Raw genomic sequence first — 27,805 nt, forward strand, 5'->3', positions numbered from 1 at the left:
TCACTGCACCACTCCAAGGTGAAGTCTCAAACCAAAAACCAAACCCTCTGCCATTGAGTCAATTCTGACTCATAGCGACCCTACAGGACAGAGGAGAACTGCCCCACGGGGTTTCAAAGGAGCACCTGGTAGATTCAAACTACTGCCAACCTTCTGGTTAGCAGCTATAACTTAACCACTACGACACCAGGGTTTCCAGGTGGAGAGTAGGAGGAGACAAATTCAGAGAAATAATGGAGGACTAAATCATGTAAGATCACGTTGCTAGTATATGCATTGAATTGTGTCCCCCCAAAATATGTGTTGTAAATCTTAACCTCTATGCCTGTGGTTATAATCCCTTTTGGGAATGAGTTTTCTGTTGTTAATACGGCAGGATTAGCGTAGGGTGTATCTTGAGTCGATGTCTTAAAGAGATAAAAGGAGCGGATTAGGCAAGCAGAGATGGGGGAAGATTGATGCCAAGCCACAAGGAGATCTCCAAGGAACAAGAAACAAGCTCAAGACACAAGGATTTCTCCCCACAGAGACTGAAAGCCTTCCCCTAGAGCCAGCACCCTGAACTTGGACTTCTAGCCTCCTAAACTGTGAGAAAATTTCTGTTAAAGCCACCCACTTGTGGTATTTCTGTTATAGCAACACTAGATAACTAAGACAATACCCTTGATACAACGTGATGAAAATGTCACCTTTCCTCTGTGATTTTCCTCACCCAAATCTATAACCCCAGTCTAATCACCAGAAAAACATCAGAAAAATTCCAACAGAGGGGCATCCTACAAAATACTTGACCAGTGTTCCTCAAAACTATCAAGATCATCAAAAGCAAGGGAAGTCTAAAACACTGTCACAGACGAGAGTAGCCTAAGGAGACATGACAAGTAAATGTAATGTGGTATCCTGGATGGGATCCTGGAACAGAAAGTCAATAGGTAAAAACTAGGGAATCCAAATAAACCATGGACTTTAGTTAATAATAATGCATCTATATTGATTAATTTTAACAAATGTACCATACTAATGAATGATGTTAAGAATAAGGGAAACTGGGTGCGGGATATACGGGAACTCTCTGTACTATCTTCTCAATTTTTCTGTAAATCTAAAATTATTCTAAAACATAAAGTCTATTTTTGTAAAACTGCTAGGTAAAAGTAGAGTAGGGCAGTAAAGGCAGAAACAGGAAGACAAATTATGAGGCTCCTATGATAAACCAGGAAGAGATGATGGTGACAAAGCATTTGTGGTGGAAGTACTAAAAAGTGAACAGAGTCTCAGTATATTTTAAAGGTAAAACCAACAAGATTTATCCATAGGTTGATATGGATAACAGCGAAAAGGGAGACAGAAAAATGACTTCAAGATTCAGCCAGTATGGCTGGAAAACTACAGGTAGTCCCCAGCTTACGATGGGGTTTCATTCCAATGACTCCATCATAAGTCAGTTCTGACATAAGTCAAATACCTCATTTTCTTTTTTTTTTTTTTTTAGTTTTCATTATTATTGCCTTTTATTATCAGTATCTTTATAAATCCGATCTTTATTTGTCTTTGGGGACTGGAAACATTACATATAAACTTACAGACATATTTTAATACATAACCAAATAAAAATATACGAATCATAAAAATTTACTCCAACAATGAAGAAGAATTGGAAAATGTTGGCATTTTGTCAGTTGCAGTAATAATTCCACTTGTGGAAGGTTCTGGATAATCTGGATTATCTCTGGGAATAGGGATGGCATTTTTAGTCAAAAAACTAGTGACAGTCATCTGTATGGCCCTTTCTCCTTTTTTCACAGTAAGATCTCACTGCTGCCTGTAACTAACTGCCTATTAACTTTAACAAAGCAATCAGCATTTGGGTCCATGTTTTCAAGAAACTGAAGCCCCTGATTTAGTTTAGAAAAGCTATAGCTAATCCTTTCACTGTAAAATTTATTGACTATTTCTCTCCTTCCTCTTTCTCATTATTTCTTTCTTCTTTAGCATTTCTTCCCTCTTCAAAAATCATTAAGTCCTGATCTGTCAATTCTTCTTCATGATCTATGAGCTGTTTCACATCGGTGATATCAAGTTCTAAATTCAGCATTCTTGCTGTGTAGATGATTTTTCCACTGATGTTTTCCATCATATTATCCTGGCTAAATGCTTAGGGAAAGTTCACACAGCTCAGCAATTTTTCCCATATCCCCTGCATGTATTTTCCCGTACCATTCTCCCAGGAAGATGCAATGTTCCACATACACTGACAGTCTGAACTGCGGTTTGTCATAACTCGAGTAAGTTTTAAGTTGGTGACTACCTGTATGTGATTTAGACAAGGGCATTCTAGACAGAGGGAAGAGCACAAAGCAAAGGATCCAGGGTTGTCATAGCTAGATTTATTTAAAAACAGAAAGGCAGTGTGACAGAGGCATATAGCACAAGAAAAAGCAGGCAAGTGACAGATCAAATCTGTAAATGAAGGTAAAGAATTCTGATTTTATATAATGGGAAGTCATGGGAGGATTTTAAGCAAGGGAACAGCAATTTATGATTTATATTTTGAAAGATCAGTCTAGCTGCAATGTGTTGAATGAACTGACACGCAACAGTAGAAGTAGTAAAACCAGTTAAGAAGCTATTGTAGTGGAGCAGGCAAGAAATGATAGAGGCTGTCTGGACTAGTGTGTCAGTAGTAGAAATAAAGACAAGTAAAGATTCAGAATATTTTGAGATTTAAACTTGTCGATGGATGGAAATAGCAGGGCTAAAGAAAAGAACAGAATCAAGAATACCTCCTAGAGCTAAAATGCACTGGCTTATTTAAATCTGTCCAAAATTTCATTACGCAGATACTATTATCATTTACATTTTACAGCTGAGAACACAAAAATCATTTATTAATCTGTAGCCTCAGAGTTTTATTTTGGGGTGAGTATAATGGTACCGATGGTGTTGTGTGCTATCAAGTCGATTTTGACTCCTGGTGACTCTATAACGGTAACATAGTAATACTCAAAACAGAGAAGAGTGTTTTTTTTTTGTACTTACCTAAGACAGAAAAAAAATGTTTTGAAAAATTAGAAGAATTTAGGAGAAATTCTTTTTTATTTTTACATCCGTACCAAAGAAGGCCTGAAGTTAAGTCAGTAAACATTTACTGAATATGTCTGTATTTAGTACCGACATCTCACAGAAGCTTTGACTATATTACTGCTGTTATACATTTTGAGTGTTACAGGGAATTACAAGGTACAAGTACATGTCCATTACTTTAAGGAGTTTGTTAACTGGGGAGTCAAGAAAGATACTAAGGCTTCACCAGCAAATACCTATACACTGGTGACCACCATACTTCCTATACAGACTTGATCAGCGCACATCTAATAGTATTATTAGAAAAGTAGCAATCAATCATCACAAAACTGACAAGAGGTAAACCAAGATGATAAAAAGACCACAAGCTTAAGAGTGAAATGAATCTGAGCTTAGATCCTGCCTGTGCCACTTACAAATAGCAGCCCCTGGACATGTTAAAATCTCTAGACTTCCATTTCATCTATAAAATGGGGATAATAAGTCCTACCTTGCAAAGTCATTACAAGGATTAAATGCGATAATGATGTGAAGCATCTAACATAGTTCTAGGCACATAGCAGGTGGTCAATACTTAAGGTCAACAGATGGTACTATTAGTAGTTTATTACTTAATAATTAGATATCGGTAAGGGAGTTATAGACAAAATCTGGAAATGCATTTCAATTTCCTCTATTTTTGTTTCAGTAAAAACATTTTACATATCTTTTTTCCAAATTCCGATAACCCTAAGAATCTAAAGAAGGCACAGCTACTGCCACAGCCAAAAAAAATTAGAATAGTAATAGCAATTAGGTTTTCACTTTTGCCAACTCTGAACTAATAGTAGTAGCTTCCTGGAGCACAATGTTTGTAAGGAATCTAGAGCATGGACAAGGATTTACCTAGGCCTGGTAGGAATGTATGCCACAGTTAATTAGCAATGGCTGTCACGAGCAAGGGAATGGAAGGTGTTCACACCGCGTCAAATATTTGGAATTTCAGAACTAGAGTATGCACGTAGTCTTCTGACATGAAGATAACAAATTTCGGCAAAATAAATCCAGAGTTCTCTTAAGAGCATGTTTTAGGTTATAGATACAAATGATAAAACATAATTTGAGATTTTAGTCTGCAACATGATTTTTGATCTAAAAAGGGATTGTCCAAAATTAGAGAACCACCTTGGAAAAACCTACTTGCACTTCAAAGTTACTTATTACAACACAGAAAATTAAGGGATTTTGAAACCAAGTGAACCAAACAGTGTTTATTCAGGCCATAATTTAAATTACTGACCTTCTAGCACTCACAAAAACTCCTTAAGAGTGCTGAGACTTGCACCCTAAGGACAAAATAAAAAATATCAATCAAGCATATAAAGCACAAAGCTATGTTCTGTTGCTTTGTTACAGAAAAAATTTATATAAGTGCTATACCAATGTTATATTTAAAATTAAGACACCACATTAACATAGGTGGAAATTTGTCTACACCAAAAATATATGACCTATTTGAATGTGAAAAGGTCCACAAATTCATAAATAATTATACTTAACATAAAAGTCACTTTACCTAAAATAATTCCTAAACTGACTTACAAGGGATTTGTGAGAAATCCAAGGTGAACGCATTAATGGCAACAGCCCTGGACAGATTTCAAAAAATCCAATCACCCAGCAAAAGAACAAAAACCAAAGAATATTTATAAGTTCTACTCGGCTTGTCCATGTAGTAACAAAACTGATGACACTGAGTACATACGGAGTGAAACAGTAGATATTTGCATCTGGAACACAGTAGATGCTCAATAAATATTTGTGGATTAAGTCCTATTTTTAATTTGTTGTAAATATTTATTTTTTTAAACACAGTAGGACATATTTAAGGTTCTGAGCCTGAAATCTCATGGTATGGCTCATATGACTTTGGAGATAAATATGCTCTCTTATATGCATCACAAGACTGACAACCTAAACTACCCATTCTCAATTGAGAATTCAGAAGAAAAAATGAAATAAAGATACTGTAAAGTCAGTAAGTCAAAAAAAAAAAAGTTCACATACTTCACTAACAGGTAAACCCCTAATCTGTTACAAGTTTTTTTTACAAAAGACTACCAAAGAAGGTCAGAAAGTTAACTATGTTTGGTGACACTTCCTGAGCATTCACTCTATGCACTAAGTATTTTCCATGAATCATCTCATTTAATTCTCTCAATAACTCTAGGAAGTAGGTACCGTTACTACCTGTTTGTTTTATAGGGAAGCCAAGGCTCAAGGAAGGTGGCAGTGCCAGGATTAGAACCAGATCTATTTATACATTCATTCATTCAACAAATATTGATCACCACCTACTACATGATGGCAGGCATGTTCTAAACAACAAGGAACACAGCGATGAATAAGACAAAGTCCCTACCCTCAGCAGCTTACAGAAACAGGAACAGAAATATGGAAGAAATAGAAAATAAACCAATACGTAATAACACATCAATTACTGTAAATATAACAAATAAAAATAAAATAGAGTAAAGGAATAGAGACAGGAATGGATGGGAGATGAGAGTTTGCTAAACTATTTCTCAAACACCCAATTAGAAGAGTAGGTGAGAAGGGCAGGGGAAGAAAAATTGCTAACAAAATAAAATCCAGCAAGGAAGGCAGTAAAAAAAATTATAAGTAGACATAAAAATTCACAGCGTATACCAGGCTAATGCCATCTAATATGGGGCTGGCCCAGAACGCGATAGCTATATTATTATACAAAAAATGATATTCAGACAGATTGCCTTGGAGTTATCAAGTAAAATTATAAAAATTATGTTCGTTTTCATCTAAGTCAATTGGTATAACAAAGTGTATTAAGAAAACGTTCTGTTTCCCACTTTGGTGAGGGGCATCTGGGGTCTTAAAAGCTAGCAAGCAGCCATATAAGATGCATGAATTGGCCTCAACCCACCTGGAACAAATGAGAATGAAGAACACAAAACACACAAGGAAAATACGAGCCCGAGAGACAGAAAGGCCCACATGAAGCAGCGACTCCATCAGCCTGAGACCAAAGAACTAGATGGTGCCCAGTTACCACTGATGACTGCCCTGACAGGGAACACAACAGACAATCCCTGATGGAACAGGAGAAAAGTGGGATGCAGAACTCAAATCCTAATAAAAAGATCAGACTTAAAGGTCTGACTGAAACTGGAGGGACCCTGGAAGAAATGACTCCATACACTCTGCTAGCCCAAAATTAAAACCATTCCCAAAGCCAACTCTTCAGACAAAGATTAGACTGGACTATAAGACATAAAATGATACTGGTGAGGAGTGTGCTTCTTAGCTCAAGTAGACACACAAGACCATGTGAGCAGCTCCTGTTCAGAGGTGAGATGAGAAGGCAGAGGGGGACAGGAGCTGGTTGAATGGACACGGGAAATACAAAGTAGACAGTAAGAGTGTGCTGTCACATTGTAGGAATAAGCAACTAGGGTCATGTAACAATGTGTGTATAAGTTTTTGTATGCGAAATCAACTTGAATTATAAACTTTCACTTAAAGGACAATAAAAAAAGAAAAAAAAAGTTCATTTAAGAAGTCATCAAAAAAGTTAATTTCTATATATTAAAGGGTAAGCTTCAGTCAACCAATAAATTCACTTATTTGGAACAGCTCGTTCTCAACAATATAAATTTAAAAAAATACTGCTTTTCATCAAATACCTGCAAGGAAAGGGAGCTGACATTTTTTTGCTGCACTTTAAATGCACCGACTCATTTAATCCTTACAATAACTTTATAAGATGGCCATTATTCATATCTCACAGACGAGTAAACAGATTTAGAAAGAGTAATTTATCTCAGGTCATATGGAAGAGGTACAGTCCAAATCCACATCTTTTTCACTATGAAAATTCTTACTTGATTTTAACACTGTATCATATTGCCTCATTCTAAGACTCAAAATTACTTTCCACAAAACAGCTCACTATCATTTCTAGTTATTAAAAAGAAAATAATAATCTTTTATATACAGTGGTATCTTTCCAGGAAACTATAGGAAGTTCTTTTAAATGAAGGTTATGGTGAGACTGAAGACTCAAAGGTGGGAAAGACCATGCAATAAACAGAAGAATTTACCTTCATTCCTCCCTTAAAATCCCTCTTAAACAGTATTAAGGGAATTTTTAAAGGGGAGAGAGGAACAAAAACCTGTAAGGTTAAAACAGAAAGGAGGTAACAGCTATAAAGTTTTAGAAGATGGAAAATGAACACAGAAGTAATAACTGACTGATCTAACAAACCCAAGAAAGTAGAAACCTAAAGCGGCAAATGAAAGAACAACAACAACAAAAAAAAGGCAACTTTGCATCAGAGAACCAGAAAAAGACTCAAAATTTGAGGGCACCAAATACTCCAGAAATGGAGGTAAAAGTGGTGTTATTATTGTTGCTGTGTGCCATAGAGTTGATTCTCACAGCCATATTAGTTGAAAATCTGCTTAAGAAGCAATTGGATACCCAGTTCTCCTCCCCCAGCTTAAAGGAAAATTAGGAATTTACTCTGTTGAGGGAGAGACTGAACGCAAGGGAATCTGATAACTTCAGGCACAGCTAAGGGGCAGAAGGACAGGTGCTATACTGAAAACTGAGAGGTTAAATAAAGTCTAATATGGAATGGTGAGACCACTCAGCCCCTTCCTCCATTTACTCCTAAACACTGGCAGCCAGGCTTGTAGGGCTCTAAGTGGATATTTGACCATCCAAAGAAAAAGCCTTAAAGCCACTGACAACTGGTGGGGGCGAAGTGGCAGTGGGCGTTCCCAACAAAAGAGCCAAGCTAGATCAATAATGCTATGATGAATTTCACCAGTCAAATGTGCTACCCATGCACATAGAGTTTTCTACTCACTTTTTAGTGTCCACTCATATATAAGCCAACAGACATTTAAAGAAACTCTAAAATAAAAGATAGAAATTAAAACAAATAGATAAAAGGAACTTACAAGTAAGAGAGAGAACACGGAAAAAGAAAACATCAAAAAGATTTTCATGAAATGAATATCATCAGAGATAAAATAATATAGTAATTCTATGAAATAGCAGCAGGGCTTTGGAACAGAGCAGAAGCTGAAGAAAATTAGAATAAGTCCACGAGAGCCAAAGTACGACCTTGAATATATCCCACCTAATTTAGAAACCATCTCAAGAATAGATTTGACGCATTGAACACTAATGACCAAAGACCAAACGAGTTGTGGAGTGACACCACGGACATTATACATGAAGAAACCAAAAGATCACTAAAAAGATAGGAAAGAAAGAAAAGACCAAAATGGCTGTCAGAAGAGACTCTGAAACTAACTAATGAACGTGAAGTAGCTAAAGCTAAAGAAGAAATAATGAAGTAAAAGACCTGAACAGAAGATTTCAAAAAGAGGCTTGAGTAGACAAACTAAAGTATTATAACAACACGTGTGTGCAAAGACCTGGAGGTAGAAAACCAAAAGGGAAGAACAGACTCTGCATTTCTTAAGCTTAAAGAACTGAAGAAAAAAATTCAAGCTTCAAGTTGCAATACTAAAGAATTCTACAGGAAATATTAAGCATTGCAGGAAGCATTAAAAGAAGATGAAAGGAAAACACAGAGTCACTATACCAAAAAGAATTGATCAATGTTCAGCCATTTCAGGAGGCGGAATATGATCAGGAACTGATGATACTGAAGGAAGAAGTCCAAGCTGCACTGAAGGCACTGGCAAAAACCAAGGCTCCAGGAATTGATGGAATACCAATTGAGATGTTGCAACAAATGGCTGAATTTCTGGCAGTTCCCTGTCAATATACTGCTGCAACAGCTTTTGAATGGCCTTCAGCAAAATTTTACTTGCGTGTGATATTAATGATATTGTTCGATAATTTCCACATACACTTGGATTACCTTTCTTGGGAATAGGTCCAACCGACTGGAGAGTTCCATATTTATGTCAGAAATTCAAGCCATATTCGGAAGAAGATATGGAAGGAGGGATATCATTGCTGATATCAGATGGGTCCTGGCTGAAAGCAGAGAATATCAGAAAAAGGCTTACCTGTGTTTATTGACTATGCAAAGGATTCAACTGTATGGATCCTAACAAATTATGGATAACATTTCGAAGAATGGGAATTCCAGGACACTTAATTGTGCCCGTAAGGAACCTGTATATAGATCAAGAGGCTGTCATTCAAACAGAACAAGGGGACACTGCTTGGTTTAAAATCAGGAAAGCTGTGTATCAGGGTTGTATCCTTTCCCCATACTTATTCAATCTGTATGAACAAATAATTCGAGAAGTTGGGCTATATGAAGAAGAACATGGCTTCAGGATATAAGAAAGACTCATTAATAACCTGAGTTATGCAGATGACAAACCCTTGCTTGCTGAAAGTGAAGATGACTTGAAGTGCTTACTGATGAAGATCAAAGACTACAGCCTTCAGTATGGATTACATCTCAACATAAAGAAAATAAAAATGCTCTCAACTGGACCAATAAGCAATATCATGGTAAACAGAGAAAAGACTGAAATTGTCAATGATTTCATTTTATTTGGATCCACAATCAACATCCACGGAAGAGTAGCAGTCAAGAAGCTGAAAGAGACATTGCATTAGGCAAATCTGCTGGAAAAGACCTCTTCAAAAGCAATTGCAAAGACAAGACATCGCCTTAAAGACTAAGGTGTGCCCGACCCAAGCCATGGTATTTTCAATCACCTCATATGCATGTGAAAGCTGGACGATGAATAAGGAAGACCGAAGAAGAACTGACGCCTTTGAATTGTGGTTTTGGCAAAGAATATTGAAGATACCATTGGCTGCCAAAGGATGAATAAATCTGTCTTGGAAGAAGTACAACCAGAATGCTTCTTAGAAGCAAGGATGGAGAGACTACGCCTCACATACTTTGGACATGTTATCAGGAGGGATCGGTCTCTGGAGAGGGACATCCTGATTGATAAAGCAGAGAGCCAGTGAAAAAGAGGAAGACCCTCAACAAGATAGATTGACACAGTAGCTGCAACAATGGTCTCAAGCATAACAATGCTTGTGAGGATGGCACAGGACTGGGCAGTGTTTCGTTCTGTTGTGTGTGGGGTCACTATGAGTCAGAACCGACTTAGCAGCTAACAACAACAACAGTGACGAATACAAGTTGAAAAAATAATACTTACATAACATTTACTATGTTCTATGGAAACCCTGGTGGCACAGTGGTTAAGTGCTACAGCTGCTAACCAAGAGGTCGACAGTTCGAATCCGCCAGGTGCTCCTTGGCAACTCTATCGGGCAGTTCTGCTCTGTCCTATAGGGTCGCTATGAGTTGGAATCCACTTGACGGCAGTGGGTTTGGTTTTTTTTTTTTTTTTTTGATTAGGCTCTATTCTAACAGTTTTACATGTTATCTCATTTATTTACATACAAAAACCCTATGAAATGGGCGATTGTTTTCCCGACTTTTCAGATGACAAAGCTTATGTATAGAGTTTAGTTTCCCCAGTCACACAGCTAATAAAAGTGGCAACGAAAGAAGAAACAATAAACAAATGGAAAATGGAAGAGAAAAGATAAGAAAATTAGTGGATCGATCCAGGTGGTTCAACATCCTGAGTAACAGGTGATCCAAAAAGAGAGAACAGAAGCAGAGCCAACAAGGCAGTATAGACAGAGGCATATGCAGTCCCTCTGCAGCGCAGACCCAAAGAACTGAGTGGGGGCAAATACAAACATCAGTCCTAGGACCCTAGGCATCAAATGAAGGGATAAAGAACTGGACCAAGCACTGAATGCAATAGGAAGTTGACAGAGAATGCGGAACAGGGTGAGCTGCAGAGTGAAGTTCCCGTACCAGCTAACATGACACGGATTTGCCATCGTGGACCTCAGCCACCAAGAACAGCGGATGGGGAGTACAAGAAGGCAACTTCATGTAGCTCTCAACAGGAGACAGAAAACCCAGCCCTGTGCTACCTCCACCCCTTCCTGATGGGCTGTGCCACGACCCCTGGTGACAGAGACATCAGCTCGCTGCCACCTCAATTCTACCCTGACTTCAACGGCCGGCTCCTGCATACTACATTTGTTGTTGTTGCTGTGGTTCTGTGAGGATTTTTGGTTTGTTTCCTCTTTCTCTTCTTTCCTTTCCTGTTTCCTGCCCATCTCCACTCATGTGCCACCCTGCCCATTCTCAGCAGTCTGAGCTGTACCACTCAGTTAGAGAGCCACTGGTACATGGTCTCGCCAGGTCTGCCCTTCCCTCACCTACCGAATCCTACTGCACTGCCATTTTATTTACTTTTTTCGCTTCTGTTTCTCTCTCTTTGTCTTCTTTCTCTCACTTACTTAGCTCCACACATCATAGCCTCTCCCTTCCCTCCTGCCTATTTGTACCACACGCCTGAATGCTGCACCCCCAAGTGGCACCAGCTTGGACCACATGGCCCCACCCTACACTGCCCCCTGACCCCACCCAATGGGCCCCAGTATGTGCAGCAAATGACCCATCCCTACTCCTTCCCCACCCCTCGCTGGACCTGCCCTGCCGCACTACAGCTGACCAACTAGCCCTGCCCACCTGGACAAGTTGGTGAGAAGTATCATACTCACAGAAGAGCAAGCAACAAAGGATGCCCAGCCCACCTGCCCAGACATAACCAAAAAGAAAACGAAAAAAGCAGGACAAAACAAATGAATCTACAATCGATAAACAAAGAATTCCTGAATGGCCCGAAGACAACAGACTACATCAATGTATATAAAAAATACAGGACAGAATGGCTCCAGAAAGCAATGAAAATAAAATACCGGATGACCTTCCAGTAGAAGAAAAGGCACTAGAACTACCTGATAGGGAATTGAAAACTCTAATATTCAGGGCTCTCCTAGAAATAAAGGAAAATGCAGACAAAAATAAGGAAAAAATAGACAAAAACATGAAAAATACAGACAAACTCGGGAAAACACAGACAAAGCAATGGAAGAATTCAAGAAAATAATACAGGAAGAAAATGTCAAAATAAACAAACAACTAGAAATCATACAAAAACAGCAATTAAAAATTCAAAAGATAAACAACAAATTTTCAGAAATGGACAGTGCAATAGGTTTTAGGAGCAAATTTGAAACAGTGGAAAACAGGATCGATGAAATTGAAGACAAATCTTTGGACACCATTTTTTTTTTTTTTTTTTGAAGATAATTAGAGAAAAGAATGAAGAAAAATGAAGCAACTCTGAGAACAATGTGGGATACAATCGAAAGTAAAAATTTGCATGTGATCAGACTTCCAGAACAGGGGGAGAAAACAGACAACACAGAGAGGATCACTGAAGATTTGCTGACAGAAAACTTCCTTAATACCATGAAAGATGAAAAGCTGAACGTCCAAGTAGTGCAACAAACCACACACAGGATAGACTCCAAAAGAAAATAACCAAGACATATCATAATCAAACTCTCTAAAACAAAAGATAAAGAATCCTGAGAGCAGCTCAAGAAAAATGTAAAGTCACATACAAAGGGAAAACAATAAGACTAAGCTCTGATTACCCAGCAGAAACCATGAAGGCAAGAAGGCAATGGGATGACATATATAAAATTCGGAAAGAAAAAAAAATGTGAACCAAGAATAGTATGTCCTGCAAAACTGTCGCTCAAATATGATGATGAAATCATGACATTTGTAGGTAAAAAGAAATTAAGAGCATATGTAAAAATCAAACCAAACTGACAATAGCTATTAAAGGGAGTCTATTTTTTTTTTTTTTTATGAGTCAGAATCGACTTGACAGCAATGGGTTTTGTTTGGTTTTACAGTTAGACAATCAACAACATCAGACAACACCCTAGTCTGGGATGCAAGACAGCATCAGCCATATATCAACTTAGGTAATGAACTCTCCCGGATAAAACTAAACTAAAAGATTTACAACAGGGAACCAGAGAGATCAATCTGTAAATTACAACAATGTCAGAACAATGAAAGAGGGACTGAACAGTGTAAGTATAGAACTTTCAGATGGAGAGGAAGTCAAGGTGGTATCAAGTAATAAAAAACTAGTTTAAACTTAGGGAGAAGCGTAAATTTCAAGGTGGCCACAAGAAAAGTTAACAAACCTACTCATCAAAACAAAACATAAAGTCTCAGTAAACACAAAATCTGCAAAAACAAACGAACAAAAAATCCAGAAACGAAAGGAATTCAGCACAGGAGAGTAAGAGGAACAAAGAAGACATCAGCACAACAACAAAAAAATACACTATAAAAGGAACTCAACTTGACTACGGCAAGGTCATAGAAGCTTCATAGACACATCCAAACTCCCTAAGGGACAGAATTACTGGGCTGAGGGCTAGGGACCATGGTCTCAGGAAACATCCAGCTCAATCGATGTAACATAGTTTATAAAGAAAATGTTCTATATCCTACTTTAGTGAGTAGTGTCTGGGGTCTTAAACTCCTGTGAATGGCCATCTAAGATACTCCACTGGTCTCACCTAGTCTGAGCAAGGAAGAATGAAGAAAACCAAAGACACGACAGAAAATTGGTCCAAAGGACTAATGGACAACTACCACAGCCTCTATTAGACTGAGTCCAGCACAACTAGATGGCGCCAGGATACCATCACCAACTGCTCTGACAGGGATCACAATAGAGGGTCCCAGACAAAGCCGGAAAAAAATCTAGAACAAAATTCTAACTCACAGAAAAAGATCAGACTTACTGGTCTGACGAAGACTGGAGAAACTCTTAGAGTATGGGCCCCAAACACTTTTTTAACTCAATACTGGAGTCACACTCGAGGTTCACCCTTCACCCAAAGATCAGACAGGCTCATAAAACAAAAAGAAACTAAATGTGCACAGCAACCCACGGGCAAGGATGAGGAAGCAGGAGGGGACAGGAAAGCTGGTAATGGGGAACCCACGGTCGAGAAGGAAGAGTGCTGACATGTCACGGGGCTGGCAACCAGTGTCACAAAACAATGTGTGTATTAACTGTTTAATGAGAAACTAATTTGCTCTGTAAACCTTCATCTAAAACACAATTTTTTTTAAAAGCACTACAAAACAATAGTAATAAATTCACACCCATCAATAATCACGCTGAACATAAATGGCTTCAATGCACTCATAAAGTGACAGAGTGACAGGATGGATTAAAAAAAACAGGACCCACCAATATGCTGTCTATAAGAGACACACCTTAAAAACAAACATGTAAAAATATTAAAAATCAAAGGAAGGAAAAAAATATACCCAGCAACCAGTACCAAAAAAAGAGGAGTGGCAACATTAATCTCAGATAAAACAGACTTTAAAACAAAATCTACCATAAAAAACAAGGAAGGACATTATATAATGATTTATGGTACAAACCACCATCAGGATATAATCATGACAAATATCTACGCACCCAATGACAGGGCTGCAAAATATATAAAACAAACTCTAACTGCACTGAAAAGAGAAATTGACAGTTCCACAATAACAGTAGGAGGCTTCAACTCACCACTCTCAGTAAATGACAAAACATCTAAAAAGAAACTCAACAAAGATACAGAAGATCTAAAAGGACACGATCAACCAACTAGACATATATAGAACACTCCAGCCAACAGCGGCAAAGTACGCATTCTTTTCCAATTCACATAGAACATTCTCCAGAATAGACCACATCTTAGGCCACAAGGTAACCCTCAACAAAATCCAAAACACTAAGATAATACAAAGTGTCTTCTCTGATCACACCACCATAAAAGTAGAAATTAATAAAAGGAAGAGCAAGAAAAAAAGATCAAATACATGGAAACTGAGTAACGCCTTGCTTTAAAACCACTGTGTAGTTGAAGAAATCAAAGACACAATCCAAAAATTCATAGAATCAAACGAGAATGAAAACACATCATACCAAAACCTTTGGGACACAGCAAAAGCAGCACTGAGGTCAATTAATAGCAATAGATGCACACATCCAAAAAGAAGGAACAAAATCTTTTAAAACATTAGCTACACAATTTGAACAAACAGAAAGAGGACAGCAAAAGAAGCTCACAGCTACCAGAAGAAAGGAAATAATAAAGATCAGATCAGAAATAAATGAAATAGAGAATAGAAGAACAATCCAAAGAATCAACAAAACCAAATATTAGTTTTTTTGAAAGGATCAACAAACTATTGGCCCAAAAGAAAAACAGGAGAGGATGCAAATAACTCAAATAAGAAATGAAATGGGGGCCATTACAACAGACCGAACTGAAATAAAAAGGATCATAACAGAGTACTATGAAAAACTATACTCCAACAAATTTGAAAACCTAGGGGAAATGGACAAATTTCTAGAAACACACTACCTCCCTAAACTAACACAAACTGAGGTCAAATATCTGTAGAGACCCATAACAAGAGAAAAGATACAAAACAACAACAAAAAAAAAACTCCCAACAAAATAAAGCCCTGGCCCAGATGGCTTCACTGGAGAATTATACCCAACATTCAGGGAAGAGCTTGCACCAGTACTCCTCAAATTATTTCAGAACATAGAAAAGGACAGATACTTCCAAGTTCATTCTGAAAGCCAGCATGACCCTGATACTAAAACCAGGCAAAGATCCCACAAAAAAAAAAATTACAGACCATGAAAATAGATGCAAAAAACTTAAACAAAATTCTAGCCAAGAGAATTCAGCATCATATCAAAAAATAATTCACCACAACCAAGTGGGATTCATAGCAGGTATGCAAGAATGCTTCAATATTAGAAAATCAATCAATATGATCCACCACATAAATAAAAGAATCATGTGATCATCTCAATTAATGCAGAAAAAAATCGATAAGGTCCAACACTCACTTCTGAAAAAAACTCTCAATAAAATAGGTATAGAGGGGAAATTCCTCAACATAACACACGGCATCTACACAAAACCAACAACCAACATAATTCTTAATCAAGAGAGGCTGAAATCATTCCCCCTGAGAACAGGAACAAAAGACAAGGATGCCCTTTATCAGCACTCCTATTTAACATTGTGTTGGAGGTCCTAGCTAGAGCAATACGGCAAGAGAAAGAAATAAAGGGCATCCAAATTGGCAAGGAAGAAGTAAAACTGTCCCTATTGGCAGATGATATATTATACATAGGGAACCCAGAAGACTCCATAAGAAAACGACTGGAACTGATAGATTCAGCAGAATAGCAGGATACAAGATAAACACATGAAAATCAGTGCGATTCCTATAAACCAATAAAGAGAACTACAAAAAGGGTATCGGAAAAGCAATACTATTTATAATAAAAAAAAATTATAATAGCCCCTAAAAAATAAAGTACTTAGAAATAAATCTAACCAGGAATGTAAAAGACCTATACAAAGAAAACTACAAAGCACTACTGCAAGAAACCAAAAGAGATCTACACAAACAGAAAAACACACCACGCTCATGGAGAGGGGAGACTCAACATTGCGAATACATCAATTCTACCAAAAGCAATCTACAAATACAACACAAACCCACTGCCGTCGAGTCGATTCCAACTCACAGCGACCCTATAGGACAGAGAAGAACTGCCCCGCAGAGTTTCCAAGGAGCACCTGGTGGATTTGAACTGCCGACCTCTTGGTTAACAGCTGTAGCATTTAACCACTACACCACCAGGGTTTCCCCAAACACCAAGAGCATTCTTTAAAGAGATGGAAAAACTAACCATTAACTTTATACGGAAAGGAAAGAGGCCCAGGATAAGTAAAGCACTACTGAAGAAGAAGAATAAAGTATGAGGACTCACACTACCTTACCTCAGAACCTACTACACAGATACGATAATCACAACAGCCTGGTACTGGAACAACATCAAACACATTGAACAAAGGAACAGAATCAAGAACCCAGATGTAAATACATTTACCTACAGTCACCTGAGCTTCAATAAAGGCCCAAAGTCCATTAAATGGGGAAAAGACAGTCTTTTTAATAAATTGTGCTGGCAAAATTGGATGTCCATCTGTAAAAAATAAACAGGACCCATACCTTACACCATACACAAAAACTAACTCAAAATGGATCAAAGTCCTAAATATAAAGCCAAAAACTATAACATCACTGAAGAAAAAAATAGGGTCAATACTACAGGCCCTAATACACAGCATAAATAGGATATAAACCATAACTACACGAACTCCAGAAGATAAGCGTGATAACTGGGATCTTCAAAAAATTAAACACTTATGCTCATCAAAAGACTTCAGCAAAAAATTAAAAAGAACCTACAGACTAGAAAAAAAATTTTGGCTATGACAAATCTGAGAAAGGTCTAATCTCTAAAATCTGTAGGAAAATCCAACACCTCTACGACAAAAACACAATTAATCCAATCAAAAAATGGGCAAAGGATATGAACAGATACTACATCAAAGACGACATTTGGGCAGCTAACAGACACATGGGGAAATGCTCACAATCGCTACCCATTAGAGAAATGCAAATCAAAACTACAGTGAGATACCATCTCACCCTGACACTACTGGCACAAATGAAAAAAAACAGAAAATAACAAATGATGGAGAGGATGCAAGGAGACTGGAACTCTTATGCACTGCTGGTGGGAATGCAAATGGTACAACCATTTTGGAAAATGATAGCTATCCCACTCTTAGGAACATATCCTAGAGAAATAAGAGCCGGCACACAAATAGATATATGCACACCCATGTTCATAGCAGCATTATTCACAACTGCAAAAAGATGGAAACAGCCGAAGTACTCGTTAACACATGAATGAATAAACAAAATATGGTACATACACAAAATGGAATACTACACAACAATAAAGAATGATGATGAATCTGCAACACATCTCACAACATGGATGAATCTGGGGGGCATTACACTAAGTGAAATAAGTCAACCACAAAAGGACAAATACTGTATGAGACCACCACCGACTGCTCTGACAGGGATCACAATAGAGGGTCCCGGACATAGCTGGAAAAAACATAGAACAAAATTCTAACTTACAACAAAAGACCAGACTTACTGGTCTGACAGAGACTGGATAAAACTCAAGAGTATGACCCTCAGACTCCCTTTTAACTCAGTACTGAAGTTATTCCTTAGCCCTGCAGCAGAGTAGTTAAGAGCTCAGCTGCCAATCAAAAGGTCGGCAGTTCGAATCCACCAGCAGCTCCTTGGAAACCCTGTGGGGCGGTTCTACTATGTGATATAGAGTCGCTACGAGTCGGAATCAGCTTGACGGCAATGGGTATGGGAAGTCACTCCTGAGGTTCACCCTTCAGCCAAAGATTAGGCAAGTCCATAAAACAGAATAAGACTTAATGGGCAACCAGTCCACGGGCAAGGACAAGAAGGTAGGAGGAGACAGGAAAGCTGGTAATGGGAAATCCAAGGTTGAGAAGGAGAGTGTTGACACATTGTGGGGTTGGCAACCAATGTAACAAAACAATGTGTGTATTGGTTAATGAGAAACTAATTTGCTCTGTAAACCTTCATCTAAAACACAATAAAGAAATAAAAGGAGAGAGAGAACAGAGAAAAATCAAAGAAATTTCCCAGAATTGAAGGACATGAGTGTTCAGATTGAAAGGGCCCACTGAGTGTTGTACCCAATGGATAGAGACCCATACCAAGGAAGGTAACCTTGAAATTTCAGAACCGTAAGGTCAAAGAGAAGTTCCTAAGAGTTTTCAAAGAGAAAAACAGAACCTGAAATTAGTACAACATTGGATTTCTCCAAAGCCAAAGTGAAAGCTAAAAGCCAACGGAGCAATTATTTTCAAAATTCTCAGGGAAAATGACTTCCAACCCAGAATAATTCACCTAGGTAAACCTTCAATAAAGTGAGAGGGTTGGATAAAAAAAATTTTTAGTTCACCATGTAAGGTTTCAAAAAACTAACTTTCCATAAGCTTATACACCAGGAAGCTCTGGAAGATGTGTCTGTGCTCCAGCGAAATGAGTAAATAAACTAAGAGGAAGACAGGGAAATTCCAGAAAACAGGTATACAGCAAGCCTAGAGAGCAACTGGGGTCCAGATTGATGTGGGAAGGCAAAGGGTTCTAATAACATGAAATTGACAGAATACTGATGATTTGGACATACTTAGAGGAGATTTTAGGAATGAATTAATGGTGGCATACAAAGAATAAAAAAAGACAACAATTATTCACTTAATTATATATTCTTCCTTTCCTCTGCTGAATACCTAACAACTTTGCTACTCTGGCAAAGTTGAAAACTGAGTTCCTAAAGGTAAAGTCATCTTAATACAGGTTAGAGAAACTTGTGTATTTATTTTTTTTCCAAACAGTATCATAATTATAAAATAAAGTCAAAGTCTCAGAAGTAAAAGACTAACTAGCTATGTCACCTTATGCAAGTCATTTAGCATCTCTGAGCCTCATGTGCAAAAAGTGAAATACATCTACTCCTCACCTATCAACATCTCGTTATCTGACATTTTGCATTTATGACAATAGTAAAACATCTACTATCAGGCTACTTCACACATTAACGACATACATGTGACATACATCTGGCAGTAATGAATGCCGAGGTGTGAGATGAGAGTAACACTGGTTATGATGGTTAAGGTTATATACCAATTTGGCTGAGCCATGATTCTCAGTGGTTTGGCAGTTACATAATGATCTAAATTGGCAGTTATGTAGTAATGTAATTTGGCAGTTATGTAATGATATAGTCATTCTCCATTTTGTGATCTGATGTGGTCATCCTCCATTTCACATGATGACCTGGCCTTTGTAACCTAATCACATCAGTAAGTGAGGAGTGGGTGTAATACCTATTCCAAAGCTTTATGTGCAGAATTAAATAAAGTAAGACATGTCAACATTCCAAGCATAATGCCGGGCACATAGTAAGCACTCAGTGCATATTTGTTACATCTGAACCATACTGTCTGAAAGAGATGGAAACGGCCATTGGCAGGCAGAGGCTCCCTCCACCACATACCTTCTGTGTTGTTGTGTTTGTCGTCTGTGTTGAGGGTTTGGTGAAGGTTATTTTGACAGGAGACATATGAGGCGGCAAGGAGTTGGCAATGCTCTGCATGATGTTGCTCATCTTGGGACTGCCACTCACAGGTACAGTGATCGTCTTTGAGACTGGAACAACAGCCTTTGGAACTTCCTTTAGGACAACAGGGGAGGAACTAGAAGAGTTTGTTCGCCTTCGTTTTCTGGGTTTTTCATCTTCATCTGAACAGCTAACACCTGAAAGGTGACAATAATATTGCTATATTTATACTGAACAAATGTTGCATTTTATACTTTTTTAAAAAACCTCTGTGTGCATCAAGTCATCCTTGATTTCTCCCTTTGCCTTAAGCCCAGTCAGCCAATAAGTCTTAACAACTCTTCCTCAGAGAAGTTGTCTCTGCCTTCCCTCATTTCTTTACCCCTATGGCCAATGTTCCATGTTGAAATTCCTCATATCTTGCCTGTATTTTAGCAACAACCTCCTAAAAGATGTCCATTCTATCTCCCATGCTACTACCAGTTCCAAAATCTAATTTAATCATGCCAATGCCCCACCTCAAACCCTTTAGTAGTTTTTATCTTCCTATGACATACAAAACCATCACCATATCTTACTTATATCTTTCTAAGAACACAGTACCCAGTTCCACCTAATCCTGTGCACCCTTATAATCTCGGCATGCTGAACTGCTCAACATTACCCAAAGCCCTCTTACAAAATTCTATCTATCTCCAGGTCTCTATATACTAGTGCTTTTGGGGGAATACCAACTACTACCAATGACCTCTTAATCATCCTGCAGGATCCAACCACCCCCTCAGTGAAACAGAACTACTCCACATCACCTCTGTATACTCTCTTCTGTATCACTTACCAGATGGCAATGTGATTGTTTATCTGCACATCTCCCATCATTAAAGGGTTCCAAGAGGAAAACAGCTATGCCTTATTGTCTGTTTCCCTGGTATAGCGCCTTACACATATGAAGTTAGGTGAATGAATAATTATATCATTCATCATGTAGTTATATAACTACATATTATGTGATATGGTTTCTTGATATTTGGAATTAACTGTCAGTGTTTAAAAAATGACCAAAAATAGGTCTGTACAGTTATTTTAAAAGACTACCTTGGCTAATGTAAACTTAATTAATAGTTCCAGATTTTTAGTTTCTTCTTTATGGAATAAAGCCTCCATTGCTTTTTATAATGGCTTTTAAAACATCAAGTGAGAACCACAAAACCCAGCAACCTACAAAGGAAATCTCTACAGAGCAGACATAAAAAATTATATAGCATGATTCACAGAATTGATAATAAAACATAACTCCTTATACCTTCAATTTATAGACTGTAATTTAAACAAGGCTGACAATGACCTAGAATCATTCTTGTCTAAAACAGCAAACGCCACTTCTAAAAGTTAAAAAGAAATCAAGTTTGTAACTATACTGAGAAAAATGAAGATCAAATACTAATGATTTCCAGTTGATATCAAAAGCAAAGCAATGCTGACATAACAGAAATTTTAAAATAAAAAAGTGAATTTGAAATCAAATTGGTTTATAAGGTAAAAGCAAGGAGCTAAAGACAGCAAATAAAAAAAAAACTTCAAAAAATTACAGCCAACTGGAAATACAGAAGATGGACTCTCTAGAATGCTTCACTGAATCTCACAATCAGATGATGTGTTACATAAAATAATTTAAGGAAATATTACTGAGATTACAATATAGGACTTAACACTGAATAAGCACATTCCTTCAGTTATCTATTTACATTTCTATTCCATGGCAATCAAAACAAGTGAATACTTGAAGGATAGCACTGTTCAAAGGCAGATTCCCCAAAGAGAGCAAAAAAGAAGGCATTTCTCAACCCCCAGAACTGATTAAAAAGCAAAATATACCAAGTCACATGTAAAGAAAGGAATTCTTTAGAACTGTCAAAAAAAACCACTGCTAATATCCAGACAGTGGCCTGATGATTTAATCCAGGAAAGGAGATCTAGTCAGAGCCTACGCTTCACCATTTAGCCAAGGCGGCCCTGATAGCACTGAGAGTGTCACTTACTTTTGACATAAACAGTACTTCCACTTGGCAAGACAACTACATTGGAGGCAGGACTGGCAGGTCTTGGAGACTTAACCGTTGCTATGCTGCCACTTGGAACAGGGGTAGAGGTTGGGGTTGACGTGGTACTTGTGTAGGAATAGCAAACCACTACTAAAGGAACGATAAAAAAGTTTGCTGTTAACTTTCACCAAAACTGTCCAGGCATACAGCAAAATTATTTTTTATTGCAGGCCAATCTTAACATTTTCATGTGATCAGAAGTTAGAGGCCAGTGTGAGGTCCACCAGTTAGAGGCTTCCTAAAAATCATCGCTTAAAGGGGTTTTCCCCAAGTAGTTAACAGCTGTCTACAGATGACATTGCCAATGCAGAAGAAAGCAATTACAAATAAATCAAGTTTAAAATTATATTGAGGAAAATGAAAATTATTTTTCATTCACTGCAGGACTTGGGCAAACAGGCATGTACTTGTATTCCCTTTTAATACTAATAGCAGCACCCATGATGGAGTGACGACTAATTTTTCCCTAACTGTAACAATTACCAACAAGGCTACTAAGTGGAAACCAAGACATGGTTCTTTCATTATGAACTAGCTCACTAGTCTTTTGTCATCCAAGCTGTCAACAATAATTCAACTAAAATAATGACATCATATGTCAACCTCTTCATCATTCAATGAAGGGATACAGCTCAAAAACAGAAAGAATAGCTCATAGCTACTACCATTTACCAGTACTGAGTACCATGTACTGTGCTAAATCCTTTCTGTATATTACCACTAATTCTCACAACACTACATCCTTATTTTAAAGATGAAGAAGCTGAGGTTCACAGAAGCTAAATGACTTGCTAGACATCACACAGTTAGGAAATGGCAAACTAGGATTCAAACAGATCTGACTATCGGAAATCCTATATTCTTTCCACTCTATCAGAGAATTGGTGGATGGAAAGGGTAAAAGTGGGAAGAGAGGAAAGATATTTCTCCTACAACAAATAAAACAGGAATTCAATGGAGGCCAAGTTTACACACTGTATCTCTCTAAAATACAGCTTCTGTCAGCCTAAAGCAGACCCTAGCACACATAAACAACGTCTCACTCTGCCCCACAGTCCCTTGCTACGCAAGCAAAGACGACACCCCAAAGCAACCCGGCAACTGCATTGTTTTCAGGGTCATTTTCATGCAACACCAAACTAAGCTACTGGAGTCAACCCAAATATGCTCTCTCAAACTTCATATTAGTCCTGTGGCCTCAAGAGAATTCCAGGATTTTTAAAGCACATGTCAATATACTAGATTAAATAGCAGTAAGAAAGCCTTTCTGTCCTCAATGGGATCCCTGGGGCTTCAGCACGTTAACTAGAACAGAGAACAGCATACACCGTTGATTCCAGAAGACAAAAAACAGAGCTTTATTTTTTTAAGCTATCAGTTGAGCATCTTTCTCCAGCTGCTAAACGACTTCTGTCATCTTCCTTATTTTCTATGGCACTCACTAAGGGCTTCTATCCACTTCTGACGGACATACTGATGTCAAAAATTCATTCCATGAAGGCTTTTGCAATTTTGTGACTAATTAATTCACACTTTCCACAAAACAGAGATTTAATTTTGGCTGAGACTAAAAATTTGGCAGTTTCTAGTTTCGGAATCAGAGTTGCTCACTATGTTCTGCAATCTTTAAACACTGGAATAAAAATAAAGGAAAAATGAGACAACTTTTTTTGAACTAAAAAGGATCTCAGACAAATAATCTCTACACATAAGAAATATTTTCCAGCTCACCTTCCTTGCTTCCCGTCTCTGCAGGCACTGGAAGAGATGCGTTGTGCTGGATGGCTGCATTGGCAACAGCGTTAGCTGTTACAGTGAAGGCAGTCTGGGGAACCAGCCGGGGCATAAGTGGTACCAACCGACGACCTTCAATGGACCATTCTGAAGAGCTATTAGGTCCAGACATACTAAACAAAAAAGAAAATGCTGCTACAAGGGTTCTCAATCACTAAAAATGATCAAACAAATATACCTTTTTAAATTATACAAAGCGCCCTTACTGAATAAGAAAGGCTTCACTTTAAGCAAGCGAGATCAAAATTACGAATTAGAATTCAAGGAATTCCATACACATTTAGGCTCTTACACATTTTATTCTATAATCTGAATTATTATAATGAACAAAGTTGAAACAATGAAAATTTCCCCATGCTTTTTTTTTTTTCCACATTAATATTGATTTTGGTTGCACTAGTTTAAATCTGGTATCACTAATAAAAACCAGTATTTCTACTAACTTTTAATACCTAATTTTGTAGTTAAAGCAAAAAGTACTCATAATATTAAAAATAGGATTTTCCTTAATAATTAAAAATGGAATTCACTGGAACCTTTGCAAAATAAAAACTTTTTAACTAACTGCCTGCATGGCCAGAAGTTCTAAGGCTTTCAAACAAGGGAAACTGAGGCAGTAAACGAGGGGGACTAGGTAGTGAGGGATGGAAGAGGGTTGTGTATGTCACAGTATATGTCACTAACAATGTATTGTATCATTATCCTTCCTGTTAAAAATAGATTAGATCTGAGAACTCTGGAAGAAACCTGCCACTTAGTTTTTTGTATTCATTTGTACCATCCTTCACTCTAAGAAGGATTTGAGGCAATTCAACTCTACCCCTATGCAGATCCCACTCTCGGTTTTTCTACCCTAAACTTCTTGAGCAAATTTATCAGAAATCCAACCAGAGATTGAAGTATCAAAAGGTAGTTGTGTTACTTCTCTTGATTGCGTTACTTCTCTTGACTTAGCTGATGAATGACCCTGACTTACGACTGGCATCAAGGTTTAAACCTCACCCAGAATGAATTAATCCATCAATTTACTCTTCAGTGAATCAGAAATACTTTTGCACCTTTTTCAAAACCAGGAATTCTACAACCTAGCCTAGAATTTAAGACTGTATGTCAACTAATTCTTCAGTTTTAGATAGAATTCACAAAAACCCTTGTTAGTGGGTAGTTGGATAGTAGCATTAATGATAATGATGATGGTAATGACAGCAGTTAACATCAATTAGGCACTTGTTATACGCCAGGCACTGTTCTAAACATTTGACCTATAGTATTAATTCATATAAATCTCTTAACAATCCTATGAAGTAGGTACTATCATTCTCTCCATTTTATAGATGGAGAAACTGCGTCACAGAGAGGTTAAATAAGATGCCTAAAGTCACACAGTTACTAAATGTTTCCTAAAACAAGCACATATCATGCTGTTGAAATTATTTACCACGGCAAAAGTAGAAAGTATAAAACTTTTCAAATGAGTTTTATATGTAACTTTGCCTTTGATTTATACTAACTGGGTATTGCTGTCTAATTACTATCAACTTTCACTGAATGAAACAAATTATTCACAATTTGACAGGATTTAATTTAAGTTCGGTTCAGAAAAGAATTTCTAGGAGTTGAATAATTCAACTGGATTATTGTGGGAAGTCCGTAAATGCCCTCATGGTTTAACACAGTCCTACTTAAACACAAGGCAAAGAAGAGTTCCTAAGATCCCAAAAACCCTAACAAATTCGTCATTGCATAATCTCCACATTGATGTTAGTTCTGAAAAGGAGAACGGTGCAATTGGTAAGAGAAACAGAACAGAGCTATTGCTAATCGTCAAAAGAAAGAAAAAAAAAATACTGAAAGCTATTCAGCATTGTTACCTTGTCTTACCCCTATTTTACTATCATTTTATTAGACTATCACTAATAAACTTGCTTGGTGAGTTTACCACATAAAAAATATCTACACTTACCTTTAAAAGTTAGATATTTTTCTCTTGCTATTATCTGGTGCATTTTTAAATGGTGGCAGAAATTATGGAAGATTAATAATTTGAAGCACATGAACTTATGCTACTGAAAAGACAGAACTTGCAGTGCAAAAGATACAACTGCAACTTGTAAAGATTTATAAATCTTCCAAATTTCCACTCATGCAAACATGCTCAACTTGAAGTGAATAAAGAATATCATATTAGATTTCTAAAATGCTATTTGCTTAGTAACGAGGGTGCAAATATGTATTAGTTGCACAAGTCATCTAAAGTGAATTTTACAGGCTTTTATAAACATCTTACTGCACTGATTCACTGGGATGCCTTAATCTCAATGTAAGAATGCCTCTCTGTTTATACAAAGTGTAGCAAGGGAGGGTGGAGATCCTTGCTCCCTTACTTTCTGTGAGAAATTTAACATGATACTAATAAAACTACCTTGGCCCTCATATCCACTGGCATACTGGGCACCAGCAAGAAATCACTTTGAATGTTTGGCTGATAGGGAAAGGGTTAAGAGAGTATAAATTCCAGATAGCTATTTTCTTCTAACCCTAGAGACAATTCTGGCCAAAGTGGCCCAGTTAAAAAAAATCTGAAGCCCCTTGACATTCAGGGCTTTATAATGCAATATTCTGACACAATCCAAAATTGAATTCGAATATCAAATTTAATAAATGGCCCAGTTCCAAACAATAACCACGTGTTATGCCTCAGGCCGCAAGCAAGGTTCTTCTTTGATCCCAGACACCCTACTCCTTTTGTTTCCCCACTCCTTTGTGCTCAATCATCTGGGCTTTCTCATCACCTTTTGACCACATGCCTTCTGGCCTAAGCTGCTGTTCTGAGTGGGGGAGGGAAGAGAGAGGAGAAAGGAAATGCAGTCAGTTCAGACACATTCCTCCTCAGCTCCAGTTGTTTTTTCAGGCTCATAATATAAGGTCCTCCTATCTGGAAACCCTGGTAGTGTAGTGGTTTAGAGCTACCGCTGCTAACCAAAAGGTCAACAGTTCAAATCCACCAGGCGGTCCTTGGAAAAACATATGGGGCAGCTCTATTCTGTCCTATATATGAGTCAGAATCTACTCAATGGCAATGGGTCCAATGGGTCAGAGATAACCCAGGAAGCCCCAGTGTGGCACAGTGGTTAAGTGCTCAGCCGCTCCATGGGCGAAAAATGTGACTGTCTTTCGTAAAGGCTACAGCCTTGTAAACACTAGGGGGCAGTTCTACTCTGCCCTATGGGGCCATTATAAGTTGGAATCGACTCAGCAGCAATGGGTTTTATATATAATCTTCGGAATTCAGCTCTAGTGTACTTTCTGGTGGAAGAGGGCTGAGGAGATGGACAGAATGAGAGATCTACACCCATCTCGCAAATTCCCAATTCGCTGGCCCTTGGGCTCAACAAATAAATACAAGAGCTGGTCAAACTAAAATCACAATACAAAATATTAAAACAGGAGTACTGAAAGACCTAAGAAGCTTAAAATTACACACTGAAGTAAAAACTCTTCAGAAAAAATGAAATTCATGTCTTAAATCAAAAAGGAGAGAAAAAAAGAAACAGGCAGATAAAAGCCAACTCTCAATTATCCATGCTAATGGAGAGAGGAGGGAAAGGGAGAGGTCAAATAGATTAAAGAAACCCACATATTATCCAAAAATATTTTGGCAAATACTTGTAAATTCTTCCATCAAACCTTTTCCAAGACAGCTAACATGTAGTAAGATAACTAATTAAAATTTGTCACCTCCTCTCCC

General features: G+C 37.7%; 1 protein-coding gene across 11 annotated transcripts in view; it reads right to left on the bottom strand.

Annotated features, from left to right (window-relative positions):
- The window catches only part of EMSY (EMSY transcriptional repressor, BRCA2 interacting), a 107,494-nt gene that overhangs the window by 67,954 nt on the left and 11,735 nt on the right, over nucleotides 1-27,805 (bottom strand). For 7 of the 11 annotated variants that reach the window (XM_049889768.1, XM_049889765.1, XM_049889772.1 and 4 more), the window contains 3 exons: nucleotides 23,995-24,170; nucleotides 22,201-22,353; nucleotides 20,099-20,358 (listed from right to left, as the gene is read on the bottom strand). In XM_049889768.1, coding sequence (XP_049745725.1) covers nucleotides 20,099-20,358; nucleotides 22,201-22,353; nucleotides 23,995-24,170 — 589 coding nt within the window. The remainder of the gene's footprint in view (nucleotides 1-20,098; nucleotides 20,359-22,200; nucleotides 22,354-23,994; nucleotides 24,171-27,805) is intronic. The other 4 variants (XM_049889767.1, XM_049889763.1, XM_049889770.1 and 1 more) reach the window with 2 other exon arrangements.

This window comes from Elephas maximus, chromosome 7 (assembly GCF_024166365.1).
Source record: "Elephas maximus indicus isolate mEleMax1 chromosome 7, mEleMax1 primary haplotype, whole genome shotgun sequence".
In the NCBI taxonomy this organism is placed as follows: Eukaryota; Metazoa; Chordata; class Mammalia; order Proboscidea; family Elephantidae; genus Elephas; species Elephas maximus.